General features: G+C 42.1%; 1 protein-coding gene and 1 long non-coding RNA gene across 13 annotated transcripts in view; one reads left to right on the forward strand and one right to left on the reverse strand.

Moving 5' to 3' along the window:
• The window catches only part of LOC138745749 (glycogen synthase kinase-3 alpha-like), a 76,198-nt gene extending 55,856 nt beyond the window's left edge, over positions 1 to 20,342 (forward strand). For 4 of the 12 annotated variants that reach the window (XM_069903017.1, XM_069903020.1, XM_069903018.1 and 1 more), the window contains exons 3-5: positions 2,164 to 2,321; positions 18,912 to 19,053; positions 19,466 to 20,342. In XM_069903017.1, coding sequence (XP_069759118.1) covers positions 2,164 to 2,321; positions 18,912 to 19,053; positions 19,466 to 19,748 — 583 coding nt within the window. In that variant the 3' untranslated portion in view covers positions 19,749 to 20,342. Of the gene's footprint in view, positions 1 to 1,727; positions 1,917 to 2,163; positions 2,322 to 8,942; positions 9,022 to 9,871; positions 10,073 to 18,911; positions 19,121 to 19,465 lie in introns of those variants that run through there. The other 8 variants (XR_011346480.1, XR_011346479.1, XM_069903016.1 and 5 more) reach the window with 5 other exon arrangements.
• Positions 17,115 to 22,120, reverse strand: part of LOC138745751 (uncharacterized) — a 47,824-nt gene continuing 42,818 nt past the window's right edge. Inside the window, exon 3 of the long non-coding RNA XR_011346481.1 lies at positions 17,115 to 17,187. This is a non-coding gene — a long non-coding RNA (uncharacterized lncRNA). The remainder of the gene's footprint in view (positions 17,188 to 22,120) is intronic.

Genomic DNA, 22,120 nt, shown 5'->3' on the forward strand with positions numbered 1-22,120 from the left:
ATCCCGGAAATAAATGTGTGCTTTGTACCTTTGCTTTGGTCTGGTTCTCAACCTGTGGGACCCACATGAACCTGACAACAATGGAGGAGGGAAGCAAAGTATTTTATCAATAAATGGAGAATCAAATCACGAGAAAAAAAGACAGATATATCCGTTCAGAACATGGCAAGAAATTAATGTAGGGAAAAAAGGTAGGGATCTCAAGAAAAGTACCAATGTGTCAAAATATGAACAAAGGCAATAGAATATTAAATTTGTGTTATGACAGAGGTATAAGATATTTTGAAGATTGCAACACGGAAGAAATTCTTCAAACAATTAAACACAAATTTGGAGTGGCCAATGGGACCTTCTTCTATTTTCTCCCGCTTAGATTGTTCTTAAGAGAAAGATGGGGACCAACATTGACCCCACCTAAAATTAGTTAAATGGAACAAAGAGTCTGGATAGGGAATACACCCAAATTTATCAATGAAATGTACGATGCTCTCCAGAGAGAAAATTTAAAACCAGGATAGCAGAGTTCACAGGAAAAAGATGGGAGTCGGACTTGGATTTGACGATTTCAGAAAGAAGCTGGTCAGATTGGTGTAAGGACAGCACGACATCAATTAGAAAAGCAGGATATGGACTGGTTCAGTCTAATATTTTACACCAATTTTATCTTACCCCAGAGAAATGACCTAAACATCAGAAATGTGTTTCAGATGTGGGAAGGAGTTTTTCTAGACATCAAATATAATATGGGGAAAAGGATTTATATAAATTGAAACAAAGGTAGAAAGCAGATTGAAATATACAAATTCAAGAATAGGGTCAAGATTGTGTCAAGGGAGTTACAAATATGATTAATGCCAGATATAAAAATAAAAATCTCCACATCAATTCTGCTATACTCCATATAAATTAAATGGACTTATCTCCAATTATTCCGAGAAATGTTTTCAATGTAATCAGGTGATCGAGACTTTTTTTTCCATTCGGTTTGGAGCTGTGTAAAAGTGGAAGAATTTTGGAAGGATTTCAGTAAATTATAAGGACAAATTATGAAGATTAAAATACAAAAGGACGTGAGAATATTTGTGCTTGGTCATATATATGAAGCAGATACAAAACTGAAGTTAGATAAACATCAAACATAGCAGTGAAGCAATGTGCAGCACTAACGTGGAGAGCAGAGAGTTTTGTAACGAGGGATGGGACAATGAAATGCAAAACGGTGTCACGTTAAAAAAAAGACTTCTGGTTGAAGGAATCAGATCGGGAACGGTACATGGATATGGAGAATAAAAGTCCATCCACATCCTCCACATCACCCACTCTTTTTAGTTCATGGTTAAGAATTATTAGCTAGAAAATCAAATAACTCTGGGAATAATACCTACTGTATTATTCTTTGGGGAGGAGGAGGGAGGGTGTGGGGAGAAAATAGACCAAAGGTTTTGGATCATTTTGTATTCTGTTGTTATATGATATTCTCTTTATTGAGTTAACGCTTGAATTGATGTAAATGATAAACAAAAAAAGATGTGGGACTGAGACAGGAACCTTTTGACGGGCCACATGGACGTGGGTGAAGGTGAGGCCATTTTGGCAAGACATCACCGAAAAATTAATCGGGATAACAGGAGTGGCTTTCACAGGCAGCCCAGAGTGCTATCTACTAGGTAATGTTATGGATGTCAGCAACAAATTGAACAAATATACAATCTCATTGATAAAAATAGCATTGGCTGGAGCAAAAAAAAGTGGTGCGATCACTTGGATGTCGGACTCCCCTCTACTTATCGCAGAATGGACGGCAGAAATGGACAGCTGGAAACACATGGAAACATCACATCTAACGTAAAGAACAAATATGACACTTTTGTAAAGATCTGGCAGCCAGACCTGGACCACATTGGGGCCCAAAAAAGAAAAAGGACAATAAATGCAACTATTAAATTTATTTAAGCATGGTTTCCCCAATTGGATACTATATATTTTAAAGATATATAAACTTTGATGGTGAGCGGATTCATTTGTTTGGAAGGAGGGAGGGAGGGAGGGACCATTTGGCTTTTGTTTATTGTTTGTAAGAAAAAGTTTCATATATTATGATATTGAAACATTTATTAAGTATATTTTTGAAAATATTCATAAATAAATATGTTCGTCTCCCAGGGCTGAAGCGGCCCCTGGTGGTCAAGGAGGTCCTGCGCACCCCATAGCTGCCTGGAGATGGGGATGTACGCCCAGATGGCGTCGTCCTGGGCTGAAGGATGCAGCGTGCGACAGCCGATGGTGGACACAGGCATGGAGAGCATCGGCAGAGCGGCCTGGTAATCACCTGTGTTGACTACGTCATTCTCATCATTGTCGGGAGCCCTCCGTGTCGTCCACTGCCTGACCCAATCTGGTGTCAGCACGTGGGGGCCCGCTGTGTGGCTGTCCTCCTTCCCCACTCATGTTCATTGTGCCGGGAGAAGTGACGTCATTGCAGATGGTGGCATCGACGCCATTACATCAGCCAGAAGTGACGTCACACCATGAGCTGGAAATGACGTCGCTGTAGTTGTCGCCGAGCGGCACTGTCAGGGGCGGGGTCTGGTCCAGGTGCTCAGGGCACACATGGCAATCGTCGCTGGCGTAGCCGGATGCTGCACCTTTGTAGTCAGGGAAGGCAGAAGTTGTAGCAGGGAGGTCATAGAGGGCCGCTGAGCTGCCGGCTGGTTTTAAGAGCACCTGCCGCAGCGACATTCTCCTCCCCAGCTCGGTCTAGGGCTGCAGCTGTAGTGTGAGAAGGCCATGAGGGAGCCTGGGGGAACCTGGAATCAAAGGCTTCGAGGTGCAGGGCTGAGGTTTCCAGGGTTCGGACCACTTCCACTGTCTTAGTTAGGGTGTAGATATTATCTTCCAGCGGCTTCTGCTGGATGGCCCTTGAGTGTAGCCCTCAGACGAAGGGGTCCCAGATCAGCCTTCCCTGGGTTCAATCAGACACGGTCAGGCAAATTCTCGCATGTGTCCCAGGTAAGACTCAGCCATCTCCCTGGGTTGCTGGGCTTGGGAGCTGAGGAGGTATCTTGCACAGACCGCATTCATGGGGGGCTTGTACAAGTTCTTGAGAGTGTCCATTGTGCTCTTGTACGTGGAGCAGCCTTTGGTGCCTGGAAGTCATGGGGACCCAGCTTTGACCGGAGTAGGTCCAGCCTCTTCCGATCTGAGTCCAGGATGCCGCCTGTGTGTGCCTCCATGATTGCCTTGACCGCGTGCTGCCAGATCTCGAAGCATGTCTGGGCTTCTGGGACGACTTCAAGGCTCCCTGCACTCAGGAGTTTTTCCATGGCAGCCATGGGAAAATTTTGTGGATTAAATTGTGGTGCGCTGTTAGCCAGAATCAGACACACACAAGACTGCACAACAAGCTTTAAATCACAAAGACTTCCACAGAGCCAGGCTGGCTGTAGCTGTAGTAACTCTGAGTGAGCTTTGGGAAGCTGGCGCAGGCTTATATCCCATAGGGTAATTGACACCCGATTGGGTGGGGCTTGATCCATTCAGGCCGACTGATTGACAGCCGGCCAGGTGTTGTCCAGTCCCCTTACAGGTACAGAAGATTCCCCCTGCAGTAGGCCGGTGGTGTACCTCCACAAATTCCCATCCAAGCAAACCTTCATCAAAATCTCCTCGTGAGGGTCACATGATGTAGTGAAGTGAGACGGACGCTGGCCCAGGGGCTCTCCAAACACATACATTTTACATCTTTTAAACACCCTCAACCCCACTTATGGTCAGACAGCTGCAGTATGGACCACAGACCAAAGTCGAAGCAACTAGATTCAGCTATTGAGCAAATTCCAACATCTGTGGAGAAAACTATTCTTGGGGCTGGCTGCCAAGAAAAAGGAGTCCAAATACTTACAAATAAAGAAGGAAAGAACTTGGATCAGCAGAATGACATAAAAAGTAAATCTGAAAGCAAACACGGTAAGGAATAGAAATGGAAACCTCCAGAATAGATCGAGGTGTCTCATGGTGATGAAAATGGCGGGGTCACTTCGAGGCCTGCTGGTGAAGTCAGTGGCCAGTTCACCCTACAGAAAAAAAACCTGCAAATTGATATTGCCTTTCTATAAGAAATCCATCTTCCCACACAGGAGCATAAGAAACTGAGGAAAGAATCGGTAGGACAGGCATCATCGTCATTCTTTCACTCCAAGGCCAGGGCGATCAATAACAACACTTTGAGAGACGATGATTGATCCACAAGGCTGAGATGTATTAGTTGACGGTCAGATTTACTCAGAATCCTGGATACTTTTAAATTTCCCTCCACCTAACAGTGATGATTCTTTATTCAGGATATTTTTCTCAGGGTATCGGGGGAACGACAAAATATACTTGGAGGGGTGGCTTTAGTTTTTGCTGGATCCTGTTCTGGACAAGTCAACCTCGACAATATCCCAAATAAAAGCAGCCAAAACTACCTTGGCTTTTCTGAAAGATTGAAATTTGATATAGATGTGTGGAGGCCAATCCCCCCATTATTCCTCGACTCGGATTGGCCTTTCTTTGTTATCAACACAGCAAATTCGGAGAACATTCGTGCGAATACTTATCTTGAACCTTTGACCCTGTCTATCTTGATGCCAGAAAAAAAACAACTAATTCACAGAGATGGCCTTTGAACCCCACCCATCTTCAAAAACCAGATTTTGGCAAGGATATTAGTGACCAGATAAAGTTATTCTGGAAGTCAAACTGTGCCTCCTCGCCCACTAGTTTTGTATATTATGGGGACAAACAATATCACATACAAAAGGGATGAAGAAGAAATACATGTCAGAAATAGAAGAGCTGGAAACAAATTTGGAAATTGGAAAAGGTGTTCCAACAGTCTGGTTCCAAAGAATTCACATACTTAATAATGAAACAAATCAAATACAAATACATGTGGCATAGTTAAAAGAAAGAAGAAAGAAATCTCCCCATAGACCACCCCCATTGCCCCCTCCATCCCCTTGCTAAAAGGAAAAGAAGAAAAATGAGTACAAGGGACCACCAACGGGAGCATTGATTACTTTATTGTCCCTTTTCATAAACTGAGGCCTAAAGGAGAAAGGGAATATTCACACCCACCCTTTGTAAATATGGGCTCCACATTCTTCCATAATATATGGTTGTTGCCTCCCGCTAACCGGGACGCAACCCAGTACACAAGATGCCTGACGAACCCGGTGACTGCGAAGATCACGCGGGAACCAACAAACTTCATCCCAGGTGACATCCTGCACAGCGGGAAGCAATGAGCAATGGCGGGAACACCCACCAATCCTAGGCCAGTGCTGCCGTCTCTTAAGTCCTGTCGTCAGCAGCGGGAGGGTATACAAGAGATTCCTGTTCAACAAACCATTCTTCGACTTTGACTTCTTGGGTGTGTATCGTTCATTCCACACTTCACGGTAACTGTGAAGACTTTCACCATTGAACACCTCAAGCCACCACATCTGGACATTAGCAAACTGGTCTCCACTCAGCCCCAACAATGCAGATATAGGTGACCAAAAGCAGCGAACAGTGCTCCAATCACTGGTTCTGGGGTGGTGGGGGATCATGTTAACTGGGATGCCACCCTGTACACAAGATGGCCGATGAATGTGGTGACCACGCAGAGTCAATGGGGACCAACAACGTTCGTCCCAGGGGCGAACCCACACAGCAGGAATCAACAAGGATGGGAACACTGACCAATTGGAGGCCGACACGGATGTGACAACACTCTAGTTGACAGTAGCGGGGAGAGAATAGAAGTAGAGCTGCCAGTGTAATAAAGGAGTCTTTGACTTTGATTTCTTGAGTGTGTGTCCTTCTTTCCACCCTTCACAGTAGCGCGCATGCTCCAATTAAACATCAAATGGTCTTCCTCATTTACATCGGGAGTCACATGTATGGTTTCCTTACCTAAAGCGTGAGAAGTGCAGCAAAGATCGTCAGACTTGTTTCTGGTTTGTTTTAAGCGGGTGATAGGAGGAAAGTTTGAATATGGATCTCTTTGTCGTTGGGAACGAGGGAGATGACCTGACAACATTATGAGAGGACACGGTAGCTTGGATCGAGAGAGGATAATGCAAAGAAGCCGAACACCAAGTGTCACAATTTCCCAATAACCGATCGGCTGCTTGGACTTGAAGAAATGTCTTCAATGAAAATGTAATATCATTGGAATTCTCTTCCCTGTTGAAGGTTCATTTGAAATTGGGATCCATGGACTTGTGATGAGTTTATTGCCATATCCATTCGTAGCGGGATAATATGCATCAAACTTAGATGCAGATACTTTGAAAAAAGTAACAGGCATTAAATTGTAAGTGGTAATAAATATGAAGGAAAAGATTGATAATAAATAGTCTCCCTTGCAGTTGGGGTACAATGTATTCCTTGAGATCAGAGGAATCTTGGAGCCAGGACAAAGTGATCCCGTGTTTCCCAAGGATTTGATTGAGTTGTTGGGGTAGTTGTAAGTTGATGGGCCAAATGGTTTGCTGCTCCTTCCTCTGGCTCTGCTTTCTGTCTTGCGATGCTGATTGGGTGCGTCTGTGTGTTCGCTCGCTCGCTGATTGGTTGCATCAATTGTGCGAGCCAATGGGTTGATTCGGTGAGGCTGCTATTGGATTGGACGCTGAGTCAGGTTGGATTGATGGGCGGGTTCGCGGGTTGATTGGCTCTTGCTGTGAGGAGGCGGGACGTTGGCGGCAGCATCGCCTGATCGGAGTCTGTCGCGTCGCCGCGAGCGCAAAATGGAAGAAGTTAGTGGCGGCGTCGGGACCTTCCTCAGCCACACGGTCCTGCAGCCCGCCAGGCCCCAGAGCCGAGGCGTCGGTGCAGGGCCTGATGGTGCCGACAGGGCGAGGCTGGGAGCTGCCCAGAGGGAGGGGGTGGGCAAGGGGGTAAGAAGGAGATTGGCGCATGCGTGGTGGGTTCGCGACTTGGTGTTCAGTTCGACCATGTGCGGCTGATACGCATGTGCCAACGGACGGCCAATGAGTGAACCTTTTGCGCAAGGACCAACCGAGGACTCGCGCATGTGCACTGAAATTAAGATGGCTGCCCCCAGCCCATGGACCCCCAGACACTGAGTCACAAAGTCAATCCACACATTTTGGGTTTGACGTGTCCTGTGTCTCTGTTCTCATTTGTCAAATCATTTGATTTTAAAAATAGGCTCTAAGACTTCAGATCTCCTCGCACGCGGTCAAAACCTTGACTTGCGACCATCGTGGACCCACCCTCCCCCGACGTGGTACTACGGTCGCAGGTCGGGGAGGACCTGTCGGGGTCATTGAGTCGCTTAGGAAGGGATGGAAAACCAATCCAATGTTCTTTGCTTCCCAATGCTCATAGAATGTGTCTGATTCCATTCCTTTTTCCTGTTGTAGCATCACATTCTTCATAAAGTTAGATGTTATTTTTTAAAGTTGTGTCACCTGAACAATAATGCTCCAACCCTTCTGATCCTGACGTACCATGTGTCTAAAATGTCATGTTTCTCAGTTACGTCCGAATGCCTTGAAAAATATAGGGACTTTGGTGTTAACAATACAGAGTAAGAGAGAGCGCTGCTCAGGGAGCTGAAGAAGGAATTCGTCCATCGTTATTGAATGAAGATCTACCAGGACCAATGCCTGAAGAGGGTGCACAAAATCAGTGAACAAGTGCGGACTCGAAAGGCCAACATGGCCTGTTTCCGCTCTGTAAATAGTTATATGGTTATATTTCACCAATCCTTTTGAATTTATGATCTCTTGAATTTCTGGTCATGTTTTCTATTTAGGTTGGTGTATCTTGCAGACCTGTTTGGTTGCAGCAAGTAAGAAGTTATCACCTTGTAGCATCCGCTGTGGAAGTGCTACCACATACTGTTTTAAACTCCCCATGTGTGCTCGCTGGCCCACCCACTTCTGGTGACGTACTTCCCGACTTCCAGCTTTATGTCATTGTGTCGTGTTGTCACTCTCCAGCTGGCTGCCGCTACGTGGAAGTGTAGGGCTCCTCAGCCCATACATGGTGCTAGGAGTGGGCTCCTTCTCATCAGTGAAGGGGAGTCCGTGCCATCTTGGACTATCCGAGTGTGGCAGTGATTTGACCTCTTTTTGCTCACCTGGTCTCTTGGCGCACCATAATCTCAGCGTTTATAAGGGGGAAATTCTTTCAATGTTTCATTCAACTTTATTACAGAATTCTTCCTAGATTATCTGTGTAACATTGAATGTTATGGGTTTTCATGAACAGGGATCATGATTTTACTCATAATTTGGTGAGCCAATGGATGGGACATTTTTTACTAATGCCCCATGGGAATCCAAATAAAAATGAAGTGACAAAATTAGGAAGGTTTGTTGACCCTTGTTTTTAAGCAGGACGTCAGGATGATTTTCATCTTGCTTGCTGAATTAAAATGTGATTTGTCAGTTCTTAATGGCAGCTGCCATATTGGCATTGCAAGGAGAGATGGGAAATGGATCAGGTCCTTGGTGGTGCCAGTAATGCAACGTAGAAAGATGTCATGGGGCTGAATGTGGTTTAGGGAGGGAGAGGGTATTAATTTTTGGGAAACGTATGTGACCAGCCACCTATCAATATTTCCCTCAAATAGAAACTCCTGCTGGTAGAAGCCATTTCCTATTTTAAACAGGCCCAATGTCATTACCCAAGCAGATATTGTTTCGAGCCCAAAGGATCCCAAAACCAGTAGCAATAGACATTCACCCAGACAAGTGGTTTTTAAAACAAGTTATTTTTAATCAAATTTAAACATGAAAATAGAATGAAATTTTAATTTAACTCTATACTTAACTAACCCAAATTAACCCCCTTCTAATTCTTAGTGCACATGTTTGTAATGTGTATAAATTTAAGAAAAGTTCTTTGGTTCACATTTCAATCTCACTTCTCCTTCTTCCAAGTTCTCTGGATGCATGGAAATCTTCTGCTGTGCACAGAATTGAACATGTACAAACTTCACCAGGTTTTGGTGCTTGAAAGGTAAATGTTTACCAATCAGGACGGTTCTTGTAGGGTTTTTAGAGAGAGATTTGTTGTTCCAGGATTTCCAAAACTGAGGTACCACCATTATTCACCTCAATGTCTCGCTGATGAAACTTGCCCCGTCAGGGTTTTCCAGATGGTAACTTCTTTCTTCTCGCTACCACAGAGTTCATTGCTCACAACAGAACTAATTTCTTCTGCTCAAGCTGCTATATAAACAAAACCCAGGAGTGATTTTCCTCAAAGCACCCCGCAGAAAGGTACTTTAAGTCATCCGGCTCCATTTCCAAACAATGGTCATTCATTTTATGACATCAGTTCGATAAACACCTACTTGTGAATGTGAATAACATTCTCCAGAGATCTTCAATATTTCTTCAGTCTTTCAAATAAGATCTGTTTTAAAATGTGTGTGTGTATTTATGTAACCTACACTCAATCTTACCAAAATCCCAAATATTACCAACTTCTCCAAATATATTTATCCATTACAATAACATAAAGAGCATTTAAGAGACTCTTCGACAGGCATACATGGGTGAAATAAAAACAGGGTTGAAGCGGGCGCACAGTACGGTATTACGAACTGCCACCGTCAGTGCACAGATTTATCTCACACATCGTGGGCTAACAGTGCTGGGAGGCAAAGTACAGTGAGTGGATCAGATGAAGGCCCCTGCCTAAAGGCGTGGGGCACTCATGGCTCGTAGCCTTAACCTGCTGATCCTGTGGACCGGCAGGTATTCACTAACGAGCTAATTTACAGGCAGGGAACAAAAGGTCTGTGTATGTCTGCAATAAAGCAGTATTGAGTTGACTACCTTTGTATGTGTTTGCCTTTATTTAGTAGCATCTACCTTCTTGGGACCTTCCCAAGATCGTGTTATATGGCGAGCTCTCCACTGGCCACCGTGACAGAGGAGCACCAAAGAAAAGGTACAAGGACTGCCTAAAGAAATCTCTTGGTGCCTGCCACATTGACCACCGCCAGTGGGCTGATATCGCCTCAAACCGTGCATCTTGGCGCCTCACAGTTTGACGGGCAGCAACCTCCTTTGAAGAAGACCGCAGAGCCCATCTCACTGACAAAAGGCAAAGGATGAAAAACCTAACACCCAACCCCAACCAACCAATTTTCCCCTGCAGCCGCTGCAACCGTGTCTGCCTGTCCCGCATCGGACTTGTCAGCCACAAACGAGCCTGCAGCTGACGTGGACTTTTTACCCCCTCCATAAATCTTTGTCCGCAAAGCCAAGCAAAAGAAAAGAAGTAGCATCTACCATAGTAGCTGCTACAGTGTATTATTCTTTTGTTAGGAATATCTAGATCAACACAACATCGTGGGCCAAAGGGCTTGTACCGTGCTGTAATATTCTGTTATTTCTGTTATTGCTTGACTTTGAATATCTGTTGTAAGCTGTGTGAGACTTCAATAATGTAGCAAATGTGCACCTCAACATTGCGGTCAGGAGTTTGTATCTCCTGGTTGACTTGAGCTTTTCTCATTTTTACTCAATGCTTTATAGTTCTGGTCAGTAAGAAAAGAAATATTGTGCATGTTGAGTATGTCATTATGATTGAAAGTAACACTGGAAAAGAGTCAGTAACACCAAGGTAAATAGCACCCTGTAGTGGCTGGTGCAGTTTCCTGATGGGCAGAAGTTATCTCTCAGTGGCTACAGTGATGTGAAAATGTGGGTAAATTATTTTGCATATGATTTATACATGGAAAAATTAGTTGTTGTTTGTTCCAGTTTCAGGTAGGTGTGGTCGCAAAGTGGGTAAGGATAGAAAATATTGGGGATCAACAACTGGGGTTGCATTTGATGGCGTGGAAGTCGATATGGATGCTCAGAATAAGGCTAATCTGATTAGGCAAGCCACTGGCTCTTATACTTCCACCAGTGAATTGAGAATTGAATTTTGAGTCATTTACGGTGGGTAACTTCAAAGTCTGTTGATTGTAAGACTAAATTAAGAGCCCTTTTGCCCCTGGCTGTGCTGAAAGATTGTTTTGTTTATAACTAATTCTTTCTGAGAGGGAGAATAGACTGAAGCTACTTTCCTACTCATTGTTGATATATTTTGCAGTAATATCTTTCAAATAATTACGGACTCCTAATTACCACATGCAATCCCCAGTCACTTTATCATTTCTGCCACCTACGACACGCTGGAGTCACATCTTCCCCTCCCCCTTTCTGCTTTTACCAGGGACTGCTTTCATCCTGTCATTCTGGTTTGCTAATCTCTCTCCACACATTCCTCCCTGTCCTAGGTCACCACCCTTCCCACCACCCCTGCCCACCACCCTTCCCCTCCCCAGGTTTCACTCTCACTCCTGTTGATTCACCCAGTTCCCCTTGTATTCTCTCTTCCAAACCAGATGACTTATGAATGTGGGCAGAGAAATGGCAGATGAAGTTTAATCTGGACAAGTGTCTTGCACTTTGAGAGAACTTGTCATACTGTTGCAAAGAGGGATCTTGGGGTCCAAGCGCGAGCTCCTTGAAAGAGGCAACACAAGTGGAGGGTGTTAAAGAAAGTATTCTTCATTGAGCAGGGCATGAAGTATAAATGTGGTTAGGCCACATTTCGAGTGTTTTCTGCATTTCTAGTTGCTGCATGACAAAAGGAGTTTATCAGGGGGTTGCTTGGTTTAGAGCATTGGGTCTAAGGAGAGGTTGGACAAATTTGGAGTATTTGAGGCTGAGAGATGACCTGGTTGAAATTTATCCAATTATTTTAGTCCTGGAGAAGGTAGATTTCTTCTTCCCCCACCCCTGTGGGAGATGTAAAAATACTACAATACCTATATTGAACATGAGAGAGGAAAAGGAGAGAAGTGAGACAGGGTTTTGCACAGTGCGTTGGGGGTTTGGCACACGCTGCCAAGATAATGGTGAAATCACCACGATTTAAGAGGCATTTGGTTGGGCACATGAACAAGAGGGAATGGGTGATGTGTTTGGACCATGTGCTGACAGATGGGATTAATTTAAATGAGCATCATGGTCACCACAGATATTGTTCACCAAATGGCCTATTCCTGGGCTGCTCTGTTGGGTGATGATTCATCTCTTTTCAAGGATAGTTGCCGATGGGCAGTAAACTTGTCACAGAAGCCTAACTCCAATGAATGTATTTAGAACATTTCCATGAGTTAATTCCCAGTAGAAACACCATTTTATCATTCAAGATGTGTAGCCACAGCAATAATGCAAAGTTTGAAGGCCATCATCACTGAATCCATTTTAATCAGCCTTCACCTTGTACAATGTTCAGTTGAGACAAGAAAATCAAAATGGAACTTTTAACCTCTAGGAAAGATGAGTAATCCTCTGTACCACAGAATTATTGCTGAAAAAATATTTGGAAAATTTTGTGAATTCAGCTTCCAAAGAGGGGATGAAGAGGAACCACAACAAGATTTTAAAAGATTAAACCCAGAACATTTATTAGAAGATGTTCATCACAATAAACATGTTCAGGTTCAGTAATGATCGATTCTGGAATGGCATGTGGCCGTAATAAAAGGAATGCAGGATAGATATATTCCAAGGAAAAAGAAATTAATGATTTAGATTGTGGTTTAAATGGTTTTGTGGCCAAATTTGCGGAGGTCACCAAGATAGGGGACAGAGTGGGAAGTGTAGAAACCGTAAAGATGCAGAAGGGTATAAACAGATTAGGAAACTGGGCAAAATGATGGCAGATGAGATTTAACACCGAGAAATGTACAGTTGTACATTTTGGCAGTGGAAATAAACAGGAAGCATACTATTTGGATGGGATGAAAATTCAGATCTTGGATGTGCAAAGGGACCTGGCTGTCCTTGTGCAAGGAAAACTAAAAGTTAATGACCAGGTGAAATTGGTCATGAAGAAAGTGAATGCTATGTTGGCATTCATTTCAAGAGGTATGGTGTACAAGAGTAAAGAGGTGTTAATGAGGCTCTATGGGGCACTGGTGAGAGCTCATTTCGAGTACCAGGTGCAGTTTTGGGCCCCCTATCTGAGAAAGGATGTGATGTTGTTGGAGAGGGTGCAGAGGAGAATGACTAGGATGATTCCCAGAATGCAAAGGATAACGTACGAGGAGTGTGTGACAGCTCTTGGGTTGTATTCATTGGAGTACAGGAAATTAAAGAAGAAATCTCAAGGAGGCATTTTGTATTTTGAAAGGTTTAGATAGGGTGGATGCGGGTAAGATGTTTCCCTTGGTAGGTGAATCGAGGATAAGAAAATGAGAGGTTATCCATATAAAATAGAGATTGGGAGTAACTTCTTTAACCAGAGGGTCATGGATCTGTGGAACTCACTGCCTGTTACAGCAGTGGAAGACAGTTCACTGGGAGTATTTAAACAAGAAATAGACAAGTATCTCGTAGTGAGAGCATGAAGGGATATATGGAAAAGTCTAGAAATTGGAAGGAGTGTCGAGTAGCTTAGTGTTTACGGAGCAGACTCAATGGGCTTGGTGGCCTGGTCTGTTCCTTTGTCTTGGAAGCTTGTTCTCATTTGAGAGAGATTATTGAAGGCAACTGGGAAAATGGAAAAATACTCGGCAGTTGTTAGAGTAGGTTATTAGTTTGGCATATCTCTGTAAAATTCCAAACCTGTCTGTCACTTTGGATCAGTGCCGGTCCCACCAACCCCTGAAGAACATGGACTTTCTAATATGTCATGTGTTCTTTCAGCTACAAATAATTCTCTTAATCATACATGGCCAGAGGTCACTCACATTTCATATCAGTCTTGCAATCATTTTGGGTGTGTTTTCAGTTGTAAATGTGGCAAATTCCATTTTGGGAGTGGATTTCTTGTCACATCTTTCAGTGATGTATTTGAAAAAACGTTGTGTGGACTGCAGCTCTCGAATGCAAGTGAGCTGCATTTGTTGTCCTTCCAATGCCATCTGCTGCCTGACAAGCCTTCAACCTGACTCCTGCCCTTTCCGAGCCTTGCTCAAGTGATTCGTGATCCCATTGTAATAGTGTACGGACATGCAATAAGCCACCATATAAAGGCAGGGTCTGAGACGCAGGCTCGTAAAACCCCCAGATTATCTTAAAATTGCAAGATTGGATTGGCAAGAGTTGGGCGTAGCCCACAGATCTGACAGCTGCTGGGCTTCACGGTTGCATATGGTTCTGAAAAATACTAGGGATTGGCGGCCTTGCAGAGATGATCGTCCCCTGAACAATTCCACCGTGCCTGACTGAAACAATATTCCAAATTTAGAAGACTTCTCAGCAAACCTCCTTGGCAAATGTGCATTTGCCAAAATAGATCTAGAAAGTGCTTACTATTAGATTCCATTTGAGTCTTCGGATGTCACGAAGACAGCAGTGATGGTTCCGTTCGGCATGTTTGAATTTCTGAGAATACCATTCGGTCTATGGAATGCAGCTCAGACATTCCAGTGGTTCATGGACCATGAACTCACTGGCCTTGGGTTTTTTTGGTGCTTGTGTTGATCGAGGAGATTCTGGTTGTAAGTGTGGATGAAGAGGAGCACAAGAGCCACCTTATCTCATTGTTTCCGAGGCTTGAGGAATGTGGCATCGTGATCAATCCCAGGAAAGTGTTTCTGGTGTTTCTGATCTTGTATTTTTGGGAGCTCGAGTTATGCCACATGGTATTTTGCCGGATGAATGGAAAGTGCATGAAATTGAGAATTTCCTCCCCCATTACATTTGGCCAGTTGTGATGGTTTTAGGTATGAGGAATTTTTATTACTGTTCCCTGGTGAATGTCGCAGCATCTCTATGACCTCTTGCTGAACAACTCAAAGGATATGATGTCTGCTTCAAAAAGACATTATCTTTGGGAGATGCTTTTTTTCCAGCCAAGCGGTCACCGGCTCAGGCAAAGTATAGTACATGTGGGCAAGAACTCTTAGCTATCTATCTCGCAGTGAAACGTTTCTGTTTTAAAAAATATATATTTATAGTTTTGTATACAGTTCAATATAATAATAGAATCATATCCAAATGATACGTTCAATGATCAAAATAGAATAAAAAATAAATGGTTGTACTGTACATAAAAGTGAGAAGAGAGAAAAAGTATAAAAGAAAAAAATACAGATCTAGGTGCAAAGCTCCTGTGATAACTATTCCCTCCCAAAAGGAAAGGCCGGAAATTTGATATAGTAGAATTAAACCAACATGATAAGGTTCAACCATTAAGATTAAAGAAAAGTGGTGGTGGGGTGGGGAAGTGAAAACATTAGATATCAAAACACATATCTAAATATGGTTTGCATATTTTGATGTATGTATCATAACCATTTCTAATATAAAACATCAATTTTGCTAAGGGAATACAATTTTGCATTTCCCCACAATCAATTTTAAGATGGGATTCAGATTTCCATGGATTTGCTTTTCAACTCCTGGCCACTGCAAATGTGACTTTAAAAAATACTTAATTGGTATTTTGAGAACTTGAATTAGGCTTCTAAATCATTTACATTTCCCAAAAGTAAAAGCTCAGGTGTTGATGGGAAACATGATTATAATTTGTTCCAAAAAATTGCTCACATCTTTCCAAAATGATGTCACCTTGAGACATAACCAGAGAGAATCTATAAACGTACCAATTTCTGTGCCACATCTAAAACATAAATTTGAAAAATTTGGAATAAATTAATTGATGTGGCATTAAGTATAATCGATGAATAAGTTTATAATTAACTTATCTATTGAAAACATTAATTACTGTCCCAACAAATGTCAGACCAGCAAAATGGGTCAATTTCAGTTGTCAAATCCAATTTCCATCTTTTTATTTATTCAAGTCTGGATTTGGAGATACCTCTTGAAGTAGAAGATACAATTTGGAAATAAGTTTATTTGTAATTCCCTCATGAATCCCAATCTCCAAATCAATATTTCAACTTTTTATTGGAAGGTCATCCTTTGACCATTTGTACAGACCACCAGCCTCTTTTGCATACTGCAAGTAGAAGCACACATCTCCACTTGCCCAGAGAGATTCAGCACTTGGACTTCATCCTACAATTTTCATTGGACACACAACACATCTGAGTAAAGGCGAATGCTGTGGCTGGTGCCCTATCCAGGTGTGACATTACATTCAACTACTGCCATTGATTTCACTGCCATGGTTCATCCTGTGAAACCAGATCAACTCTAGTCTCCTTCTTCAAGATGTGACCCTGGATGAATTGGGTGAAGAGTTGGTCTGTGATTTTTTTTCCCCAACAGAAAGGACTATGCCATTTGTGTGGGCGGCTATGAGGCAGGAGATTTCTCTTCACAATCTATCTCTTCCTGGTAGAAGAGCATCAATCAAACTGGTTAAGGAACATCTTACCTGGCTTCATGTTAAACAGAATGTTGGATTATGGGCAAGGACTCACTTGCTGGATCAACGCCCGAAAGTCTCCAGGCACATGAAATTCAAGCTGGGGGAATTTGTTGTTTTGGATTCCCATGTCCAGCATGTGCACCTTGTGGCTTGGAAGGTCCACTTCCGTCATCTCGGCAATGTACTTATCTGATCACGTTTGAGGACAGGACAACCAGGTGGCAGGATGGAATTCCTATCATCGGCATCTCTGCAGAGACAATTGTTTGGGCTTTCATGGATCATTGGATTCCATTTTTTGGTGTTCTGGGCACTATTACAACAGATTGAGGGGTTCAGTTCGAGTCAGCATTGGTTTGAGTTCTCACAGAGCCTCTGGGCACTACATGAATTACGGCTAAGTATTTCAGGCTAACAGCCTTTTGAGCACTTCCATCGTTGGGTGGGGGGGGGGCTCTGGATTTTTCCCACTGTTCAAAAAGTATGGGGGGGTGGTTGAAGGTGAATTGGGAGGCACAGGCTTGTGGGCCTAAAGGGTCTGTTACTGTGCTGTAACTCATCTTAAAGTATCGCATTGACTCTGATATGTTACTAATGTAAATCTTGGTAGTAATGGTGTGTATGATTCTGCTTTGTCTTGATCACTGCGGCTATTGGCCTCGCCTCTCATGTGGAACCCTATAACTTGTGTGTTTTGGAATTACCTTGTTGTGAGGAGTATATCTGAATGAATAGCTTCACTAATTACTCACCATGTTCATGTTTAAAGTCCATCTATCCTTGTCTGCCAAGTCTGCACTGGGAAATTGTAAATGTTACTCCACTCTTTAAGAAGGAAGAGAGGCAAAAGACTGTAAATTTTAGACCATGTCTTCACATAAAAAAAATTATTATGAAAATTATGTTATCTTTTCCAAACAAATACAAGCTTTCTTTATGCCAACGATTCATATTTAAATCCACATAATTTATCCACGTAATAACAATACATTCACTAGCCAATACTAATGTGAACCGAATAAATTCAATTTGAGATTTATCCATTCTTAAACCCATTGTTAAAGTTGTAATATACACTATTTAAAAAAAGCAGTGGATCTAACATTAAAGTAGTCTCTCATAAATCCGCCTTAAACTCTTTAATTTTTTTCTCCAAAAAGACTTACTTTATCACACAACCAGACAGAATTGAAAAAAAAAGTACCAATTTGAGTCCCACAATGAATACACAAATCTGAATGACTAAATCCATATCTATTTAACTTTTCCGGCTTTTAATACAGCTGATGTTGAAAATTATAGTCCACCAAATTTAGTCACACTCTCTTCACACATAGTAGTCCATCCTTCCTCAGATAATTTTAAGGTTAAATCTTTGATTTATCTAAATCCAGTTTAGCCATTTTCTCTTGCAACAAAGAATACATTTCTGAAATAAATCCCTTTCTGCCCCATTTACAATTACATTTTTAAATTTAGTTAACTTAGGCATCTTCAATTCCTGCCAAAAATTCTTCACTACTGGAGCAGCACATACTTTAAAATATGCAAAGAAAGAATTTAATGGTACCTCAAATTTTCCTCAAGCCTATCAAAAGAAAGAAATATCCCATCTTCAAAACAATCTGCAAACACTTGAATACCTTTCAAATGGCAAATCTTTAAATATTGAGATTATTCATCAAGAAGGATATGAATTTATCCTGATATAATGGAATTTATAATGAAACCTTATCTCCAGTTCCTATTTCCTGATTTCTTTTATTCCAAATATCACTTAAGTGTCATAATACTGGCACATTATAATAATGCAAAGGATGAGGAGTCCATCAAAATATACATTGATGTATAATAGAATGAGAAATCTGTGCAAATGCCTCTTTAGCCCAGCGAGGAGATTGATTAACATCTAACATCATATTAATAAATTTTAACTGATAATTAACTAATAGTTTAATAAATAATTCTGAAAATGAGACCATTGTAGTCTCGAAAGCATATTTTCCTGTCAATGTTTGCAATAATACTCTAGTCAATATACTTTTCTATAAAAATATTCTGATTGCTGCATAACTCTTTAAAAAAATATGTTTGGAAGTGAACATAGAATTGATTGAAAAAGATATGAATACAAGGAAAAATATTCATTTTAACACAATTCACATGTGTCATTTATGTCAGAGGAAGACCTTTTCATTTAATTAAATCAGCTTTAATTTTTGTCTTTAGTAAAACATAGTTCAACGTACACAAATATTGATAAGACGCATCAAACAATAGCCATAAATATTTAATTTTCTTAGTCCATCTAAGCTGTGTAATCTGTTTACCAGCAGTATAATCTTCCTCTGTAATTGATAATATGTACCTCTTATCCCAATTAACCTTATAAGCAGACATTTTTCCATATTGTACCAAACAGGTTTGCAGATGTCATAATGATTGCTGAGGATTTGTTAAATATATTGGTACATCATCTGCAAACAAATGAATCTTACATTCCTCTTCATTTATTTTAATCCCACTAATTTTATCATTTTATCTTTTAGCCTGGGCTACCGGTTCTATCACCAATGTCGACAAAGGACAACATTGCCTTGTGGAGCGTGTTAAATTAAACATATCTGAAATTTGTCCATTCGTCACCATACTCGCCAAAGGATTTTTATACAAGGCTTTAACCCAAAAAAGGTAAAAAAGGTCCAAACTTAAACCTTTCAAATATTTTAAATAAAAAGTACCTTTCAACTTGATCAAAGGCTTTTTCCGCATCTAATACCACTATCACTGATTGATTCAAACAACGTCAACAGTCAAGCAATATTTTCAGAAGAAAATATATTCTTAATGAAACCTGCTAGATCAACGTATTAAACGTGTCAAATACTTTGCAAGTCTATTAGCTACTATCTTATAATCTACATTTAAAAAATAAATTGGTCGATATGAGACAACTTTGAATGGGGGTCTCTTTTTCCCCAAGCCTATTCCTATTGGGCATCTCAGCTACTTCCTTGCACATTTGCTCTTCTAGTTCCCTCTTCCCATTTGGCGGCCTATAATATACCCTTATAATAATAACCTCACCCTTCTTATATTTTAGTTTTACCCACACTGCCTCCCTCGAAGAGCAGTTCAGTCAAAGAAGGATGAAGACGCTGACGGGCGGCAAAAATGGTGTTTTTACCATCGCCATTGTGGGAAAAATGCCCATAAATGTGTCCTGCCACGTACCTATTACAGAAGAAAGGCAGGAAACGAAAAACCAGCTTCTATTATTGGCCTCGGCAGCTGGTACAAGAACGGGCCTATTTTATCTTCAAGACGACACGTTTCTTGTAGACACAAGTGCTGAGGTCCGTTTGCTCCCACCCAACCTATTTTGAAATATAAACCACATCAATAACAATACCTGGCTCTTCAAACAGCAAATGGGATGATAATTCCCTGCTTTGGCACATGACGGGTCATGTTTGGGATAGGAGGTGTGACATTCCATTGGAATTGCGTATTGGCTTCCATTGCACAACCCATTATGGGTGCAAATTTTTTAAAGTCCCATGACTTGCTAGTAGACGTGAATTGGAGGAAATTGGTTCATGCTACCACTTTTCAAACATACCCACTAGTCTGCAGCAAAGGGAGAGTTTCCCATCTCGGGGTCCAGACCCTGCACAAAGATGCCTACGCTGTCCTGCTCAATGAATTTCCCGGTATTATCTCTCCGAATTTCAATACCTCCAAAACAGTACATCGAGGGCCATTGCCAACATCTCACATTCTTTAGCCGACATTGATGGCCATTGGAGATGAAATATCGTGCATTGTATCAAGGCACACGGCACTTCTGATTTGTTTTGGAGAGTCGGCATTTCACTGTGTTCACAGACCACCAGCCACTCGTTTTTGCCTTCAGCAAAATAACGGATCCATGGTCAGCAAGACAGCGGGTTAGTTTCTGGTGACGGTTCTGGGGGGGGGGGGGATGTAGCAGTTGTCTTGTGGGCCGAGTGGGCAAGGTTCTTTGGCAGGTGCGTGAATTCATAAGACAGACAGCTGGGAACTCATTCATTTAATTGACTGACCACGCGTGGTGCTGTGTGCTGAGGAATGGCACATTGATCTATGGATTCTCCTGCTGAAAGGCGTGGGACACTCTCAGGGCTTAATTTAAACCTGTGGTCCTGTGGATTGGCAGCAAACTCATAATGATGTTCCACCTTGACCCATGGAGCCCGGGACATGCAGTAAATTAAAGAAGCCTGTAAAGTCTGAATAAAGCAGTCTTGTGTTGACTAGCCTGGTGTGTGTGTGGTGTGTGTGTGTGTGTGTGTGTTGCTTTAGTAGCTCTATCGAAGTAGCCGCTAAATACATAAATATTTGGGGTGATTATCGCACTTACAGGATACTTTTCATCCATCTCACAGCCTGTGGGAAGAAGCTATTCCCCAGCCTGGCAGTCCTGATTTTGATGATGGACGTGGTTAAAGATGCTGTACACTGCACGGAAATGGTCTTTTTACTGTTCCTTGAGCCCTATTTGAACAACACTCCCAGTAAATGTCATCTACAGAAGGAAGGGACACCCCAGTGATCCTCACAACTCTTTGCATCATTCCTGACTGATGCTTTACAGCTACTAGACCATCCAAAGGTGTAGCCAGACAGGAGACTCAACTGCGCTCCTGTAAAATCTCAGGATGAGAGGCGTTGGCCTTGACCTCCTCAGCCTCCTTGGGAAGTGTAGGCCCTTCCTGACCAATAAGGAGGAGTGATTGTTTGGTGTAGTAATACGTGTGCTGTGTGGATAAGAATTTTATGTGATTGTATTGACTATTCTTGCTCTTTAACAATCTTTAGTGGATAGAAGTAGTCATTGTACTTTAGGATGTACAATCATGTACAGATTGTCTTTAAATAGCCATTTGGCCCAGATGTCTATTCAGTCCAAGAATACGTTCGATCACAGGCAGATTTTGAACAATAACCTCATTCATTCTGCAACAACTGCCACTTAATTTTGCCAGTTGTTCAAAGGTAAACTATATGGAGAAAACACCACTGTCAAGTCTTCTGCCTTCAAGGAGTAAATATATTGAAATGGGCAATAGATCAAGAGATGGAAACAGTGAAATCAGACAGAGGTGAGTGGCGACTTAAATTAGAAACATTTGTGTTCACAGATCCACAGAGCCCAGGTGTTTAGCAGAGTGTTCACCCAGTCTGTATTTGATCTTGCAGATATCGAGGTCAACTGAGTCATCCAAATGTAGGAAATTAGGATGGATGGGGTTCATGTGAAACTCTGCCTCAACTGGAAGGTCTGATTGTGGCCTTGGATGGAGGTGAGAGGAGATGTAGGGACAAGTTTGGCAATTTCTGTAGTTCCAATGGGGAGTGCATCAGGTGGTGGTGGGTGGAGAGGGTAGTGCCGTCGAGGGAGTCACAGAAAGACGTGCACCTGTGAAAAGAGGATATGAGTGGAGCAGGTTAGATGTTGCAGGTTAGAGGATGGTGCTGAAGTTGGAAGTGTTAAAAGATAATGTGTCAGATGTGGCAGCTGTTGGGTAGTAAGTGAGAAACCTGTGAGATTCTGTCCTTGTAGTGCCGAAGAGGAGGTGGGGTAAGGGCAGAAAGAGAATTGGAGATATAGGTGCAGGCTTTTTCAATGACAGTAAGGGGGAATCTGCATTTATTGAAGAAACAAGACATTTTGGGTGTCCTGGAGTAGAAGACCTCATCTTGGGACTGTTACAGG

The sequence above is a fragment of the Narcine bancroftii genome, chromosome 11 (assembly GCF_036971445.1).
Source record: "Narcine bancroftii isolate sNarBan1 chromosome 11, sNarBan1.hap1, whole genome shotgun sequence".
NCBI classification, from domain to species: domain Eukaryota; kingdom Metazoa; phylum Chordata; class Chondrichthyes; order Torpediniformes; family Narcinidae; genus Narcine; species Narcine bancroftii.